The sequence below is a fragment of the Patagioenas fasciata genome, chromosome 7, assembly GCF_037038585.1.
Source record: "Patagioenas fasciata isolate bPatFas1 chromosome 7, bPatFas1.hap1, whole genome shotgun sequence".
Classification (NCBI taxonomy): Eukaryota; Metazoa; Chordata; class Aves; order Columbiformes; family Columbidae; genus Patagioenas; species Patagioenas fasciata.
In genome coordinates this window covers 19,694,499-19,711,353 of record NC_092526.1, presented here as the reverse complement: position 1 = coordinate 19,711,353, position 16,855 = coordinate 19,694,499, and the positions used below count along the sequence as shown (strand labels likewise).

The 16,855-nt window shown below is 37.6% G+C and overlaps 1 protein-coding gene across 1 annotated transcript in view; it reads left to right on the top strand.

Moving 5' to 3' along the window:
- The window catches only part of GRB14 (growth factor receptor bound protein 14), a 66,179-nt gene that overhangs the window by 22,266 nt on the left and 27,058 nt on the right, over positions 1–16,855 (top strand). Inside the window, 1 exon segment of the mRNA XM_071810985.1 lies at positions 14,451–14,625. Coding sequence (XP_071667086.1) covers positions 14,451–14,625 — 175 coding nt within the window.

The following is a 16,855-nucleotide window of genomic DNA, read 5'->3' as shown; positions in this document are numbered from 1 at the left end:
CATGTATGAAACATCTCTTCTTAAGAACAGTTTGAAAAATAGGCATTTAAAGGTGCATAAATAACACCCATGCCCTTTTTGTCTTTTGTACAGTAATAAAAGAAATGCAATAATAAACAGTATAATGCAATAATAGAATAAAAGAAAAGGTAACATCCTGCAAAGTTTCAAAGACAGATGAGAGGCTTAAGTGGGAGATAGACTTCAGTGTGCTTTAAAGACTTTAGGAGCAGTGGTCAGAAAACCTATTGTGGTTGTGGTGAAGTATTTGAATCACTGTAAGGTCTTATTCTTAATGGAATGTTTGTTTTCATGACTTACTGAGGGGTCTGAGAGAAGATAATGGAGATGACCACAGGTAAAGCAGTAAAATAGGCCTGACTGGTAATTCAGTATAGAATTAGATCTTAGAGATAAATTACTAGGATAAAGCATCAGGATAAGTTGCTGCTTGATCTGCAGAGTTTGATACAAATAGTGAAGGTTTTCAGCCAGAATAAGAGTTGAGGAAGGCTGAGGAAGAGGAATATATATGGGAATGAGCAGAGACCCAACCTGAATTCAGGAGACTGGTAGTGTGTTTTTTGAAAGAAGTTTATGTTTAAAATTGCTAGAAGACCAAGCTAGTATATAGGCTCAAGGAAAGATCTTGCCACCTTTATGTATTTAACATGTGCTAAAGTAGCTGCGTTTTGTTTGAGGAGATTTGGAATTCTTGCTTCCTCTTGATCGTACATAAAAACTTTGTCAAACTAGTTTTACAAGTATCTACCTCAGATCCTAGTTTGAGGGAGTGTACAACTTGCATCCTAACTGTGAAAGGATTAATGAACTGCCTAGAATTTGGTCATCTGTCAGACTAATTGCAGATGCTAAGTTACCTACTCAGGATAGAGGCTGCCATGATGCTGGAGATTTGGTTTGTGGATGGTAGGGAAGAAGGAGGGTGGCAGAGTATGATTTTCCGTTGTTGTGGAAGATCTGGTTAGGTCCAGGGGCTGTTAGGAGAGAGCTACTGAGAGGCCCTCCTCACCTCCTCAGGGGAAGGTATTGTAGGACTTTTCCCCTGCCTGGTGATGTTGGTGAAATAAATCTAGATCTAATACTGTACTTGTGAATGGTTCCAGGACTAGTTTTTACTTTGAATATTAGCAGGCATCTAAAAATGGATCCTACTGTAGCAGTCTTGCACTGCTTGGTCAGTCATATTTCCTGCTTCAAATAACATGAAACTGGTAAAGCTTCTTACTGTTTTTGTTGTATACGAAAATGATCCCACATATATAAATGAAATCACAGTGGGCCTAACTTTAGCAGTCCCTATGGTTCAGTTGCTGAGGTGGGCAGAGAGGTTTTATTCTATCCCATGACATTCCGGTCTCTACAAGCAATCAGACTCTACAGAATATTTTGTGCACAAAATCATTAACCATCTTGGAGTTTAAAATGTACAGCACTATGCTGCATAGTTGCCATGAAAGGTAGATAAGGATGTGTGTGTGTGTGTGTATGAGTGAGTAATAAGTGCACAGAGCTTTTTAAAAAGTCTTTTAAAAGCTCAATGGTTTAATACACTTGGTCATTACTTGTCCCTTGTGTAGTTTGACAAGGTTTAGTGGCACAATTAACGTTGCACTCTGTCTCCTCTCTGTCTTCAGTTCTTGAACAAATCTTTGATATGTTTTTCAGTTTCTTCTTGCCTTCTTTGAACATCTAACATTCTTCGTACAGTAACCAAGGAAATTGGCAGTGTTTAGTGCTCTACTCTGCTCATAATCCTTTTCTGTTGGCAGAAATCCTTTGGAAAAAAACCAGCTTTTTCATCAATTGAAGAAAGTACTTGGCCATTTTCTAGCTCTTGTACTTTAGTCTCCTCTCGAATAAATTAGGCTTCAAGAAGTCAAAACTTGACCTTCAGACTGTGTTATCTGGCCTTGAAGTATATCAAGAGCTATTGCTGAATAGTTATTTCTGCTGGTAGAAAACCCTGTACTGATTGTGCTGCACTGCTGTATATGAAGGGAGAAACTCAACAAACTGCACACAAAGTGTTTGCATCAGTCCTATGCGAAAAATCAAATTTCCCTTGCTTATATGTGTTCTGCGTGTTACTTTCAACATGCAATACATAAGCAAGTACCTGAAAAACTAGAAGATTTTATTTACTTTTGATAAATTGAAGATACACTAATGTACACAAAGAAAATTCATCACTATACACCAAGGAATTATACATATTTAAGTTTGCTTTCTTCCTCATTTTCATGGTGTTGCTATGGGTACTGGCCATGCCCTGTGCTCTCCCACCTCTTGTTTTTCTGCCTGTGGGTCAGGAACAGCACCAGGACCAATCCAACAAGATGCCAACTGCCTTAATGACCTATAAAAGAAGTTATGACTGTATGATCAAAACTTCTGAACCAATTTAATTATAATCTAACACTGAAAATTTTACCCTGGTTTCAGTCCGTCTTAGTCTCTTACGCTAGTGGTAAAATGTTTGTTTTTTTTTTTTTTTTGAAGTTGCCCTTATTCGGTTGCTTTCAACCCTTCATTTTTTATTCCATTATTTCAAGGCAAACTTTTTTTGGTAGTTTAAAGTAGTTATATGAGAACAGATTTATGCTGACACAGTTTAGCGCATAGTGGGTGCCCAGGGAACAATACAGAGCAAGGCACGTCAAACTTCCCGAGTCACACTTCCCAGGAATACTTCTCTGGTTTCTTGAGCCAGAGTTGGTAGATGCTCATGATATTTCTCATTTTTTATCATATTTGGCATAACATATTTAATTTCTTCTCTCTGGCAGATCCTAATGACTGTCTTGGACTGCTGACCTATATCTCTTCCAATACACACGCTTGGGCATCAAAAATGTTAACTTGGACAGACATCTTTGGTTCCTTTCTTTCCTTATGTATCCCTGAGGTTACAACTTTCTACTGTTTGTGTCTTTGGCACCACTAAAATTCTTAGGAAGAACTGAGACCTGGGAGGATGTGTTCAGTTGACACCCTTAATGCTTTTCCTTTATTTCCTGCTAGAATCCTCTTTTTTTTTTTCCCCCACTATTCCTCAGCATACTGCTTTCTTCACAGTCTTTTTCATCGCTCTTGTTGCGTATTGCATCATTTCCACCTCCAATCTCTGCCCTAACATAACATTGTACCTTTTTCTTAGACCACTTAGACTGCTTTTCTGAACCAGTTAATTCTCTTCTGGAGGGGGTTGGTAATTAAATGGTATCTAGACTGAATAGCAGTCGGAGCCCTCTGCTTACCATGTGTTGACTTGACAGCCAGATTTAGCTGGTGCATCAGATTATCCACCGACTGCATAGGCAGGCTCCCAGTGTTGTCATTTGTCCTTTGGTCCTGGTGGCTCTAACTTGTTGGATTGCTGTCTGTCTCCATCTTTCTGGGTGCCCTGTTTGACAAGACTTTTAGGGTGATCGTAACACAAATAAAATACATACATTTATGATGAAATGAACGTGGCTTGTATATGGCGAAGAGGATCAGCAGCCAGACAACCCAGAAGACCTCTGAATGCAGGATGTCACAGCATGTGCAGGGATGAGAAATGTGCTACTGACTTCTTAGTTTTCCTGTATGGCTGAAGGCTGTTCATTTTACAAACCTCATTTTCGTTTTAGAATAAGTGATTAGAGGTACATATTGTCAAAATACACTGAATTTCTGAAATGATTCGTGTCTCCTTGTTACTACATCATCCACTTAACATCATGGTTTTGTTCCACTTTGTTCACTTATTTTAGTGAGCATCTCCTGCATTATGTGACTATTAAATTTTTGCTGACAGCTATAGGGCTTGTTTTCCCTGCCCTTGTTTCCCGGTCTTATTTTTTTCCTTTTTTTCTTTTCTGGTCCTGTGGTGGTTTGGATTTGCTGGCAAAAATATCTGACAAATCTGTAGTAACACAACAGTGTATAGTTCAAGGTTTTACATGGTTTGAGTAGACTTACTAGCTTGATTGCAAGATTTGCTCTTTATTTGGATTTTATGTTTTGGCCAGAGGGAACATGATATGTGAAAAAAATGAAAGACAAGTTGAAAAGTGCTGAGGGATAAAATGTTCTATCAGAATAACTGTTCTACAGCAGTTAAACCTTGCTGTTATGTACCACCAGTGACTAGAAACAGACACCCAGAGATGGTGCTGGGCTGGAAGGATGCTGTAGTCTGGCCTAGCAAAGCAGGTTTTTTGGTCTTACAGCAAATAGCAAAGTACTTCATTGTTCTAAACCAACTATTTATTATGGTGAGTTAACCTACATAGCCTTTGTCTTATTCACTCTGGACATTCCTTGTACCAGTCCAGAAATTCTGAGAAAATTTCCAAATTTTATCTTCTTTAGCTAAAAATCTAAACTTTGCTTAGTCTTATGGAGTGTACATTCATTTTTCCTCTAGTTACCTCTGTGGGAATACTTAGGTGATAAAGGTGATGAAAAAGGCATTCTTCGCTTTCAATCAGTCTTGAAGTTCAACCCCCAACTTCTGTATTAAATTGTAAAAGTGAAAGAACATTTTGAGAATTTCTTTTTTTTTTAGTTTAAAAAATTATTTTGAATGGCTGCAGAGGAAATGGGGAGCTAACTGGTCTCTTAATGGTGTTGTTCAGAGATGTGGTCTTTCTCAGCTTCAGCAGGAGATCTGGTTTACTGAGAAACCAGCAACACAGTGTGAAAAACCTGGTAGAAACAATAGGTTCTTCTTTTTATAGTTTGTATCTCTTCAGAAACATAGAGTGCAGCCAGAACGTGGCAGTAACAGATTTGCTTTCTCTTGTACTGGAACACAGCATTCTATTTATCTCTGACAAGCGAAGGAGATGTTGGACAAACTGAACTATTAAATACAGAAAGCCTCATTTAAATAATGTTAGCTCTTTGACATAAACAGGGACAAGCTATTCAAACATGAGGCTGATAACATTCTGCCCTTAACTTTGTTGTACACAGAAAACAAAAAACAGAAGTGTCTTTTAGTGGCTTTATATTTAAATTTCTTTCTTCCCTGATCTTCATACAAGACTTCTTTGGAAAGTAGAGTAGTATGTGGATAATTTCTACCATATTTCTAATTAGGGGGATGAAGAACTCTGGGGCACTGGGAACTTTTTTCATTTCCTGTTCATGTTCTATTTCACAAACTTTTTTTTTTTTTAAATGAAATACTGAAGTTCCTCCAAGTCAGATTCTTTGAATCCTACAGTATGGTTTTCCATCCCATCCCTCTTTCTAAGTCCAATTAGTCTAACTGGATATTTTTCCGTCAGTATATGGTAAGTGCATTCTAAGTGTTGCTTTTGTATATAGTAAAATGTACAGCTGTATATTACCATTTAACATATAAAAGCTGTATGAAGTTAAGACTTAGCAGGTAGTGTGGAAGCAAAGGACTGAAGATACTAAGTAACTTAAGTTTACTGATAGGGCTAATAAGCCATTCACCTCCAGTAAATTAGCTTTTCATGAAGAAAATTCCATGTGAAAATACACTCTTATTAACCTTAATGCAGTGATCAAGTCAGGTCTGAATATTGATCTCCTTAAATCAAACAATAAGGCTTTTGAACTTTTATCATACAGGACTAGATTTGGGACCAAAATACAAAACCCATAGCCACTACCAAAGTGGGTGAGTTTTGTACCTTGCTAGTTATCTTAGCAATTTCCTATGGATTTTGTGAGAGATATTAAGTTATTATCTCCAAGTGAAGGTCATAAAGCACGTGCTTTTGGCCTAAAGAATGTAAGTTTGGATTGTGAGCTATATTGGTTGGACGAACTGAACTGTATGAAAGAGCATGGTGATTCTGACATGAAGAGGTTGGTGATGCATGGCCAAAAGGCAGAATAGCTGACATACAAATGTGTTTTTTTGAAAGTTGGATTGTGTTATATTCTCCACTGATTTTTACAATTACTTGCCTTTGGTTAAGAAATTTTACCCAAGTTTCACTGGATTATTGTCATAATCTGTTGATTTTTAGTAGATAGGAAGATGTAAAACTCTCTTCTCTTCCTAATTGAGATCTCCATGTCTATGCGCTGGATTTAGATTAAATGGGCAGCCACGTGCACTATGCACTGAGGTTGAGAAGCGGCCTAGCTTGTTTTAGCTGTCTTTAAATAAGTGTTTCATTCAAGAGAGGAATAGGAAACCTTTTGGCCCCTTTTCCGGAGCCAAGAGGTTTTTCAAAGACAATTGTGTCAGATGTTAATGCACACACTTAGCATTGCTCAGTAATGTAATGAAAAATAACTAAGACTTATTTTTATCATGGCTTGTAAGACTTGGGTTCTCCACTCTGATTTAAATGTTAGTATGTGTAAGAATCTGAAATTATTTTACTCTAGCCAGCTGTCCTAAAAATGAACTGTTCATTCCAAGTGTATTTTCCAGTCTCTCACTCCATGGCTGCTTAATCTTGATAACAGCTTATCTTTTGAAGGACCTGGGCAAAGTTATTGATTCCAATCACTGTGAACTGCATTACCCCACTGAGATTTTTCAGAAGTATGTTGATTACTCTAAAGTGTTCTAGTTACTGCTATAAACAAGATGGGGAAGAGTTTTTGTACATTTGAGAGTGGATTTTCTTCTAGAGACAGATTCAGGTAATGTTAGTAGATTCTTACCAATCTGTCTGGCAACAGTGGCTCACAAATTCACAATGCTAAACCTCAGAAATAATCTGCTGCAATAGCCCTTGGGCTTTTCCTCTTTCTTGGGACTGAACAGAAGTTATATCCTATGCACATCAGATAAAGTAATAGATGGAGCTTAAGCCTCCATTTCACTCAATGTTAGGATAGACTGAGGTTTGCCATTTAAGTTTCTTTAGACTGTATAATCTTCTGTTAACTGTTTGTTTTATTTGCCTTTTCATTTTCAGTGTCTCTTCTCTTTTAGACCAGCAATTTTATTTCACCTGTAAAGAGCAGATCTGGGGACATATTCTTCCATATCTGTTGTGAATAATTAATGCAAATAAATCTTTTCGCTGCTCTGCAGTATGTTTATCTTGTATAAGTGATCCTTTGACTGCTTAATAATCTAGCAAACCTGCTAATTTTCTTTCATTTCTGCTATTCCTTAGAATTGTATTATTTGAAATTCTCGCTAATGATGTTTGAATTTCCTCAAAGCTTTCTAGTTATTCATACACATCTTATCAGTTGTACTTGAAATTCCTCTTTAGCTACTTTTGTTTGGAATCTCCATAGTCTGAAAAAAATCTCTAGTAAGGCAGAATAATTTGACACTCTCTATTTAAATAAATTGTCCCGTCCACCCTGCCTTTCCTTATAAATAATATGCATTCTTTTTAAGGTCTATATTGTGGTCTTCTATAGATTCCTTTGCAATTCTTAGTTCTGATCTGGTCCTTTGTTGTGGTAATGGTTGCTGATGGTGATAAACCTTTCACTTTCTGTGTTTAATCTACATGTTATTTATTACTGCAATTCTTACACTCTATTGAACTTCATAATGTAGCTGTTATTTAATTCTCCCATTATACTAACTTTTTGAGCAACATAATTATAGTTACTGTATAGTTAAGAAGAATTTCACTTCCTGCTCTAAAAGTAATTGTACTATGAGTTAATTGTCAAAAGCGTGGAAGTTGCTTTCTCTAGACCTTGCCTTTTGTTCAGTTTTAGACAGAGAAATGAAATCTTCTATAACTATTTTATTACTATTAATATTTTGCTTCTGTTGACCAACATTGAAAAAGTGAATGTATCAAATTCAGGATTAAATAAGGATATTTGTATTTTAACTTTCCTGTTGTCTTTTAAATGTTGTTTCGCTTCAGTTTTACTAAATTGTCTTTCAGTTGATTGCATGTCAGCATTGTCCTCATTCTGCCATTTTTTCTAACATCATTATGTGATTGTCATAACCTTCGTTTGAAATAACTTTACTGGTATATTTTTGCACATAGCTTATTATAATTTGGAGATCTGCATAATTTAACCTTCCTTTTTATAATACAACATATTTACACATCTAAAGCAGTAGTCATATGAGGAAGTCTAAATGCTTTACAAACCTTAATGAGTTCAATCTGTTACCCTGCTGTAGAGAAACAAATTTCAGTTCTCCTGCCCTGTTTTACCAAAAGGAAACTGAGGGACTAATGCTGACTCGTCCAAAGTCAGATGGCAAACATGTGTTTTAAAATTGGACCTCTCTTGCCTACAGGTAATCTCCGATAATTTTTGTTACTTCTTCACATTGCTATTTAATTACTTTTTTTGTGTGTGTGATTTTTTCATTTATGGCTTGGTTGATCTCGTGTTGGATGAAGTAGGACACAAAGTCTGTACTAAGAGTTTGGGGGAGGGGAGTGACTGTATGAGCTATATAATATAGACAGTTACCATAGTGCCATGGTAAGCTATCAGAAGACTACTACAGAAAATAAATAGCAATTTTTTTCAGTTTATAATGTGTGTATACTTTTACTATGAAAGGAAACATTTTGGAGCACCTACTAACAATATTCAGGTCTAAAAAATTTCATTGTATTTTTAAGCAACAAATTTATTAATTGCAAGAGAAATAGAGCTTGTCAGTTGTCTCGTATTTGAGAACAGGCTAGAAATTGACATTATTTTTGGTCTTTGACATGTCATTTTGAAAATGGTTAGATTTTGGAAACAATATTAGTTTTTTCTAGGTTGTGGTAGGAAGGGCAGGCAATTTTCTTAGACTTTGCTCTTGTTTCCTTGGCACTTTGGTTTCGTTGCAAGACAGACATCATTGATTATTAGTGCTTGTGGGACCATACCTCAGTCCATCAATAATAGGTAAGTGTATGCAAAGTTCACTTTTGGTCACTTGGAAGAACAGCTCCTCCTTCTTTGGGCAACTACTTCGTTCTTTGATGTTTGCTGTCCTTGTTATCAGAGACTTGGTTTACCTTCAGTTTCTTTAGATAGATCTCTCAGGTCTTCATTATATGGCTTCACAAGCTGTACAAGGTACTTAATTTTGTCTTAATAGCCTTGCTGGTCCTATTGAATAAGGTGACAGTTCCATTTCATTTTGTGTCACTTCTGAAGTATCCAGTCTGCCTACTATAGATGATTTTTAAAATGCTCTGGTTTGTACCTTGAGAAGAAAGCAACGTATTTCAGGAAATTGCAGCCATAGAATAGAAAATGTTGCTGGCAACAGGATCTTAAAATTTCCCTTCCTGAAGCTGATCAGAATACAGGGAGCCTGTGGATGACAGAGATTTTAAGTCTAATGCTCATGCCGCCTAAGCTACTGTGTATCTATCCTGTATATGTTTTTTGCATTGAAGCAGTGTTCATTCCGTCTCTTGAAGCCATGCTGTGTTCCAAATAAGAAGTACAGAGTCACCAGGACCTGTATTTTACATAAGTTTGTTTTTTTGGATTACATGCTGGAACTCAGGTTTGCCCTCTTCCCCCATGGACGGGCTTCCAGGTGGTTGTCCCTGATTACTGGATGGTAGTTCCAACCTGCCCAATTATGTGTTGACAAGTCTGTGCAGAAATCATGTGGTGCCTTGTGAACCCTCCTTCAGAGGAGAAGTTTGCAGGCTTAATGACCACCATTTTGGATTTGGGTGCCTAAAATATTAACGAGTCTTCTGTTGGTTTGTGTCTGTGCTCCAGTTCTCTGTGTTCATTCCTTGAAGGGACATGTGCAGGACAAATTTTGCAAGCTCCTGTTGTGGTGTTTGAGAAAGCAGTAGCTTTACAATGAGCAGCTACCATTTATTCATATCTGCAAACTGTTAGAATTGTTTTGGAACTCTTCCTCCCTTTGGAGGAAATATTGGAAGCTGGCCTTTTAACTGCAGACTGCAATATTTAATTGGAAATCCTTACCTTCACACCTGATAATGAAAACAGTAAACTTTACTAACACGCTTCTTTTTTTTTTTAAAACCAGTGAGTTAAGCTGCGCTTAAATATTTTTATGAATGTGAAATTTTGCTGTTTCCCTCTACAACCATGACAGGCTATTGCTAGAATCATAAAAAAGTTCAAAATGCCAGAAATTTCCAAGTGCTTCCGTTGTAGTTCAAATTGCCATACCCTCCACCAATCTCAATAAGAAAAAAACTTTGTCTATTGCGGGGCAAGGTTGGACATGAGAGAACAAATGCTTGAGGCAAATAGCCTGTTAGTTAAAACTAAAGACAGAGGCTAGCACAGTATCAGACAGGATCTCAGGGGAAGTGCGGCACCCTGGGGTGTAAGACTTTATAAGGTCTCTTTTTGCATACAGTAACTCTGCATTTAAGATAAATGTGACTGAAATTATAATATAAGTACAAAATGTGCGATGTTTTATTCATGGAGAAAAGCAATTGTAGAAACGATAAGCTGAAGTTAGGTACTTGTATCTTTATAGACAAAATTGGCCTGATTTTTCTTTTAAAGGTACTGATCATCCACTGTCTTAATGGCTATACAGAAGCATTAAGAAACATGTAAATGTCAGGTCATTTTGATGCGGGCGCCTAAATGTGGACTCCATGTGCTGAGTGATTCTTTTTCTGTTGGATCTACCTGGCTTTTTTCACACGTCAGGACTCAGTTTGAAATTTGAAATTCCTTGGTGTGTGGTATGGTCTTTCCATATGTTTGTGCTGTTTCTGCAGATTGGAACTTTCAAAACAGATGGCTTGAAGATTCTGAAGAATCAGGCTTGGATGCTCTCTCTTAAAAGTCTATGAAACGTTTTATTTAATTATTGTAGTGGAGATGACAGTTGAGTGTGGAAGAAGACTCGGGGGAGTAGAGTCCAGCCTTCTCTTCCTTCTCCCTCCTCCCACACTGATTACCTTATGTGCTCTTGTACTTATTATTTTAAACAGTTTCTGGGTTTTTTTTTGCTCCTTCTTGTTAGATTTTAGGATGAAAGCTAGAGTCTCCTTTTTCTCTTTCTGTATTAAATACTAGGTTATATTTGTCAGCATTGTTTTTACATTCTGAGTTCAGATGATTAGTGAAATACAAACAATAATATATTTTATTTTTATTTGAAACAACGTTTCTTATCAAAATGGGGTTTTTGAGAGATGAAGATGCATTGCACGTACTTCTGGGATCTTGGCTGAATTTTAATCTATTGAAAAACTGAAAGATGACGTGCAGCAAAGCTGTACCTCCATGTCTGCTCCCATAGGCAATGAAAATGATGAATGCTTGTCATGCTCAGCTTGGTGTTTTCCTCCAGGTCTTGCAGTTGCTAATTTCTTACTTCCAGTGACTTAAGTGGAAGCTATAGAGATGTTTCTTTTTCTGACCTTGAGAAGAACTAAAATCTCCTTGTATTTATAAACTAGACAGGAAAGAAGATGATCTGAGCACTACTGAGCCGTTTTTTTTCTGACTTTCTGCTAATAGATGTAGTCAAGGAAGGTTAAATAGCTTGCTTTACAGCAAAACTTAAGAGTGTATGGTAATGGAAACTGCAATGGCAGCTTGTTCTCAATTAGCAGCTTGTTTCTTGTGTGCTGCTTCTCAGACGAGTTTTCAGGGGAAAAAATGGAAGAGAGTGGGGATGACTGGCCAGCCTAATGCATAGTAATAACAGCTAATAAAAATAAAGAAGTGGTCACTCAAGCTTCCTCATCTCTGTAAGAGGTCAGTAGAACTGCATCTTTAGTAGAATTCTACCACCCTTTAATTCTTGGACCATTCTCTACTTTTGGGAAGAGAAGTATTTATTGCGACATATTTCCAAGGAAAAATGGGATTTTGAATTTATCCTTTTTCATGTGATCCACTCTTCTTGGAACAAACACATTCCCAGCAAATCCTACAAGAGACTTCACTTCAAACACAGCAGAAAGCGCAGACTGAGCAGCTTTTTCTAATTAAAAAACCCCTCAAAGGTCACTCTAACTGATGAGATTTACACCATCAGATTCAATTCATTAAACTAAAACTGTAAAACAAGTTCGGGATGGTCTGTTAGGTGACTGCCTGTCTGTTGTCTCCTGCTGTATTTGAAACCCTTGCAAGGAAGAGGAAAAGGGGCACAGCATTTGTGTTTTATCAGTTAGCAAATGGCATAGCTGTGAGCTGGGGGGATACGGTGTCCTAGACGTGAGCAGGATTTATTTCCCTATACTGAGAAAGCCAAGCAAGAATACTCACAGAGAATATAAACTCTGGGTTTTTTCTCCATTGTTTTTTCTGTGTTGTGTTGTGTTGTTTTGTTTTAGCTGTGCTCCTGTAGTCCAAGGCCACCTCCAAGGCTTCCCACTCCCTGAGCTGAATGGCCACAGGCAGCTCATTATCGTGACTTGTGTTGCTGTCTTCAGCATTTTAAAAAGTCTTTTTCTGTTTCTTCAGCAATAAGAGTGTAGTCATCTGCACTGTGCCTCTTAACCCTTTTAAAAAGAATTTCTGTAAAAATTGTCCGTCAAGGGCTTCAGCATGGGCTGTACGTGCTTTTGCTGTAAAACAAGCTCACCACCTACCTCAGTGAGTACCTGGAGAAAACTGTGGTCGCTACTATGTGCTGGCAGCGTCCCTAGCCAGGGTGTTGGCATGAATTCTCACCTGGGCTTTATTGCAAGGATATTGAGAAACAGAATATTTCAGTTGGAAGCCATCTACAGCAATCATCTAGTCCAATACTAGGAAAATCACTTTAATTCTCTCGCTTCCTTTTCCCTTCTATACTGTCTGTCTCCTTTCTGACACTTCAGCCTGTAAAATGTGTTAGATTCAGCCTGACACAGACTTACAGGAGAGGCTAATGAAGCTATCCCTGACCTTCAGTGCTGCCTGGGGTAGAACATGTTTTCAAGTGATGGAATGCTGTTTTTTCTCCTCACCTGTACAGCCCTCCATCCCGTTCACAGTGCATCCTGCCAGACACCTCTTTTAATTTCATCTTGTAAATACTGCAGGAATTTAAATCGTTCATGCTGATTTATCCTGAACAGCAGAAGATCATTTCTGTGTGACTGGAGCAGGAGTTTCAGTAAGCTGAGTGTGTGGAATGAGACCCTACTTCAAGCAGCTGCATCGCTGCTGGTCTCGCTTGACAGTGGGAACGCTGCCAAAGCACAGACATCTTGTAAAGCTAACTGTAGCCGTCAACCAGGACTGGTTTAGCAGTATCAATCATTGAATGCAATACTGATGTGGTCATTTTGCCTTTTGTATTAAATGTAAGTGCTGGTCTGTAGCTTAGTCCTGTGGAAACTTTAGCTTGACTTTCTCTGCCTGTTTTCCCTGGAAGACTCTGCTTTGAGGTGATTGATTCATGAGTAGAGACAGATTTTCACCACTTTAGAGGTGCGATTTTAGTGTTTGCTGTATCCTGAAGGTTGGTGTTGTGGCAAGGGTGGCTGAACCTTGTGTGGAACTCTGGAGCTGTTACCATTTTTTAGCAGAAACATTAGAGCAAATCATCATGCTTATTTAATGTAGGGTCAAAGTTCGTAACAGGACTGCTGTGTATGTAGTTCCATAGAGAAAATGAGATTTTGCAGAGGAGTAGGACTGTCCGTGTACTTTAATCTCTATGTGGTTTCCAAATGGAGTCCTTTTTCCTTGTTCTGGTGTTTGGAAAGCATGGGTGGGCTGACCTGATTTTTTTTTTTTTTTTAATTTTTTAATTTTTTCTAATAGTGGGAGAAAAGGAGGTGGCAGGAGATATAGTTGCATCTCCTTGCTCACTTTCCTACCAACTTCAGCACAAACCAGAGAAGAAGCTGCTGTAACAAGGCAATGATACATTGCTGATTGTTCATTAGATGCTTGAAATGAACATGTGTTTAGTAAGGCAGCAATTAAGGACTGACTGACAGTAACATGCTTGTTTATCTTTAAAGTAGGAACTTGTGTCTCGATGTTTAATGAAGGGTTTACAATGGTATTTAAGTTTTGTGCGTGAAGTTCAGGTGAGGTGTGTCGTGTATTCTGATGAACATGGATAAACTGAATAAAGCGAGAGGAGGATTTTTGAGATAAATTAAAATGTCTTGGATGCCCTTTGTCTTGAGGATGTTGTGCTTTGGCACAGACAGGGTAGGCCAGGTGGTTTGACCTGTGCTGAGCTCCTGGCTGCTGTGGCCAGGCTGTCACTGGCAAGGGAGCTGCTCAGCATCTCCTCTGGCATGGTTCCGCACAGGCTCTGCGCTGGAGATTCACTTCCCTGTCTCATGATGTTGAGTGGCTTTTGGGTGAAAGTGCTTTTTTGAAAATACAAAGAGTGGTCCAGTAGCCAAAGTTAGAAGTGGGATGTGCTTGCTCAGCTGTTTTGTTCACAGTTGCACCATTGCATTACAGGGAAGTGGCTTGTTTTAGTATTGCATTCTGTGTGTATAAGTTCTTGTCCCAGTCATGAAGGTGAGAGATGAACATGTTTGAACTAACTGAATTGAATATTAAACTTATGGATATTTTAGCTTTTTTATTTATTGCAGGTAATTAAAGTATATAGTGAAGATGATACTAGCAGAGCGTTGGAAGTACCACGTGATATAACAGCCAGGGATGTATGTCAGCTGTTGATATTGAAGAACCACTATATTGATGACCACAGCTGGACTCTATTTGAACAACTTACCCACACAGGTTTAGGTAAGACTAACAGTATACAATGGTGTGGCAGTGCATAACGTGTTTGGTGTTCATTTTCACATAAAGTACAGTTGTAATAGAAGAGCTTAGAACTAAAATGATGGGAGGGCTTATGTGAATTTGTTCTTTTGAGAGTTTGTTACTTCTGTTTATCTTTGTTTGGTACAGTACATTTGCCTCACGCTGTTTGATCTATTCTACATCTGTAAGAGTTGATCTGAAAGACACTGACCATTGAGGTTCTCACTGCAAATTTTTTCTCACTTTTCCTTTATTTTCTTTGGCAGTTCTTCCTCTTCTACTGATATTTCCTGCTTATCTCTAACAAGACATGGGTTATTTTCATTGCAAATAGTGCTATTCTATTTGGACAACAGGGCTCAGTCTTCAGAAACAATATCAGAGTAGGCTGTCAGTATTTTCCTTCGATACAATCAGTTTGGCCAGATTTATTGTGAACTCTGGGACAAGCCTACTTAAAAAGCAAAACAAAGCCATTCTTCTAAATTTCCAGTTATGGACCAATGAACTGTGTTGAAGTGACTATGCTTAGTATTTTAAGTTGCTGAAAAGAAATACTCTGAGCTCCTTCCACATCATCAGTGTTCCTCTAGTGTGGTGAAAAGCCTCTTTTTCTATTATAAAAGGAGTAATCCGTGATTTCAGATTAACTGTACTAACGTCTGTACTTTTAACTTCTGATCTCTGTTCCTTTTTGCAGTGTATAGACATAATTTTGCAGTATAGAAACCCATTAAGACAAATTAAATGTAGGGAGTAAGAAGTTTGCAGAAATGTAGAAAATGCAGAAGACAGGAAGGACTTCACTTAGCAGAAGATGGTTTTACAAGCCCACTATTAGGCTGTAGTATTGAATGTATCCTCTAGTCAGACAATCTTACTTCCTTTTAAAGCATGTTTCGGTACTCTGTTGTGTTTGGTTTTGATAGGGAATTATATCAGAAAAATCTGCTAGAAGACAAATGCCATAAAAATTCTGGTTTCAATTTCATGTCACTCAGTTTTCATATTATTCTTGAACTTTGGCACTGTATTGAAGTTACGAAAGGTGCTACTTCTGCAACCTCAAGGGCAGTTCTAGTTGCTAGTACAAAGTGTGGCATGAGGAAGAGGATGTTTTGGGGACCTTCCTGCGTTCTAAAATACATAGAAAACTCCTTGGAGTCCTTAATTTTTAGAAGAAAGTGCACTGGTACCTGGTAACTCCAGTACTGTTTATTTAAAAAAAAAAAAAAGCAAAACCAAAAACCAACAAAACCAAAACCCAAACCAAACAAAAACCGAACCAAAACCCATGAACAAACAAAAAAAACCCCAAACACAAAAACATGCACCACCACAAGAAAAATAAACACCTGCCCAACATACACACAAGGCTATTGTGAAACTACCTTTCTTTTTATGTATCTAGGGAATCTGGACTCATGCATTCGTGTAAAATAAACTTGACTGTGCATCTCCAACTGTACTATGTTTAATAGATGTATTTTAAAGATGAACTAGAAAAGCTAAACTGTTTTCTGCCCTTTTCTGCTCCTTTATCCTATGAAGGCAGCCTCAAACGTTTTTCAAGTTTTTTTCTTGCTTTGTATCATTTCAAAGTTATTTATAACCTTTTGCACTGAATGTATCAGTTGTAAGATGCTTCCAGCTCAGAGTAAGGTCAGAGTTAAATCTGGGTTGAGGCTGTAAATGACTGACTGCTACAGAAGAAGAGGCATAAAAATGGCTTCAGACAACACTACTATGTAAATAGTAGAAGTGTTTTCTGTATTTTATAATGTCTGTGGTGTTTAAGTAGTGTAGTAACTACAGAAGAACACACTTTTGACAAACCATGTGAGAGCAACAGTGGCATTATTTCTCCAGGTTTATTTATTTGCTCAATACACCTTTTATCAAATAGTGTGTTAGCTTCAATTGGAACGATTTCTTGTAAGATTTCAATATCAAATCATTAGTAAAGTGGCTTTTCCTAAGAGTCTGAAATTCTCAAAATAGCTGGCATGCAGGTCTGAAGACCCGCATTCACCATACAGTCTTCTGATCGCTCCAGCTGCTTGAGGCATCATTTTAGAAAAAGATGAGTTGTTCATTTTAAAAACAAAATAATTTTCTAAATGATGAGGATAGTGATTCAACATTACTAGGAACAACTTGAGATATCTTTTTGTTTGTTTTTTAATAACACTGAATAGTAATGGATTTA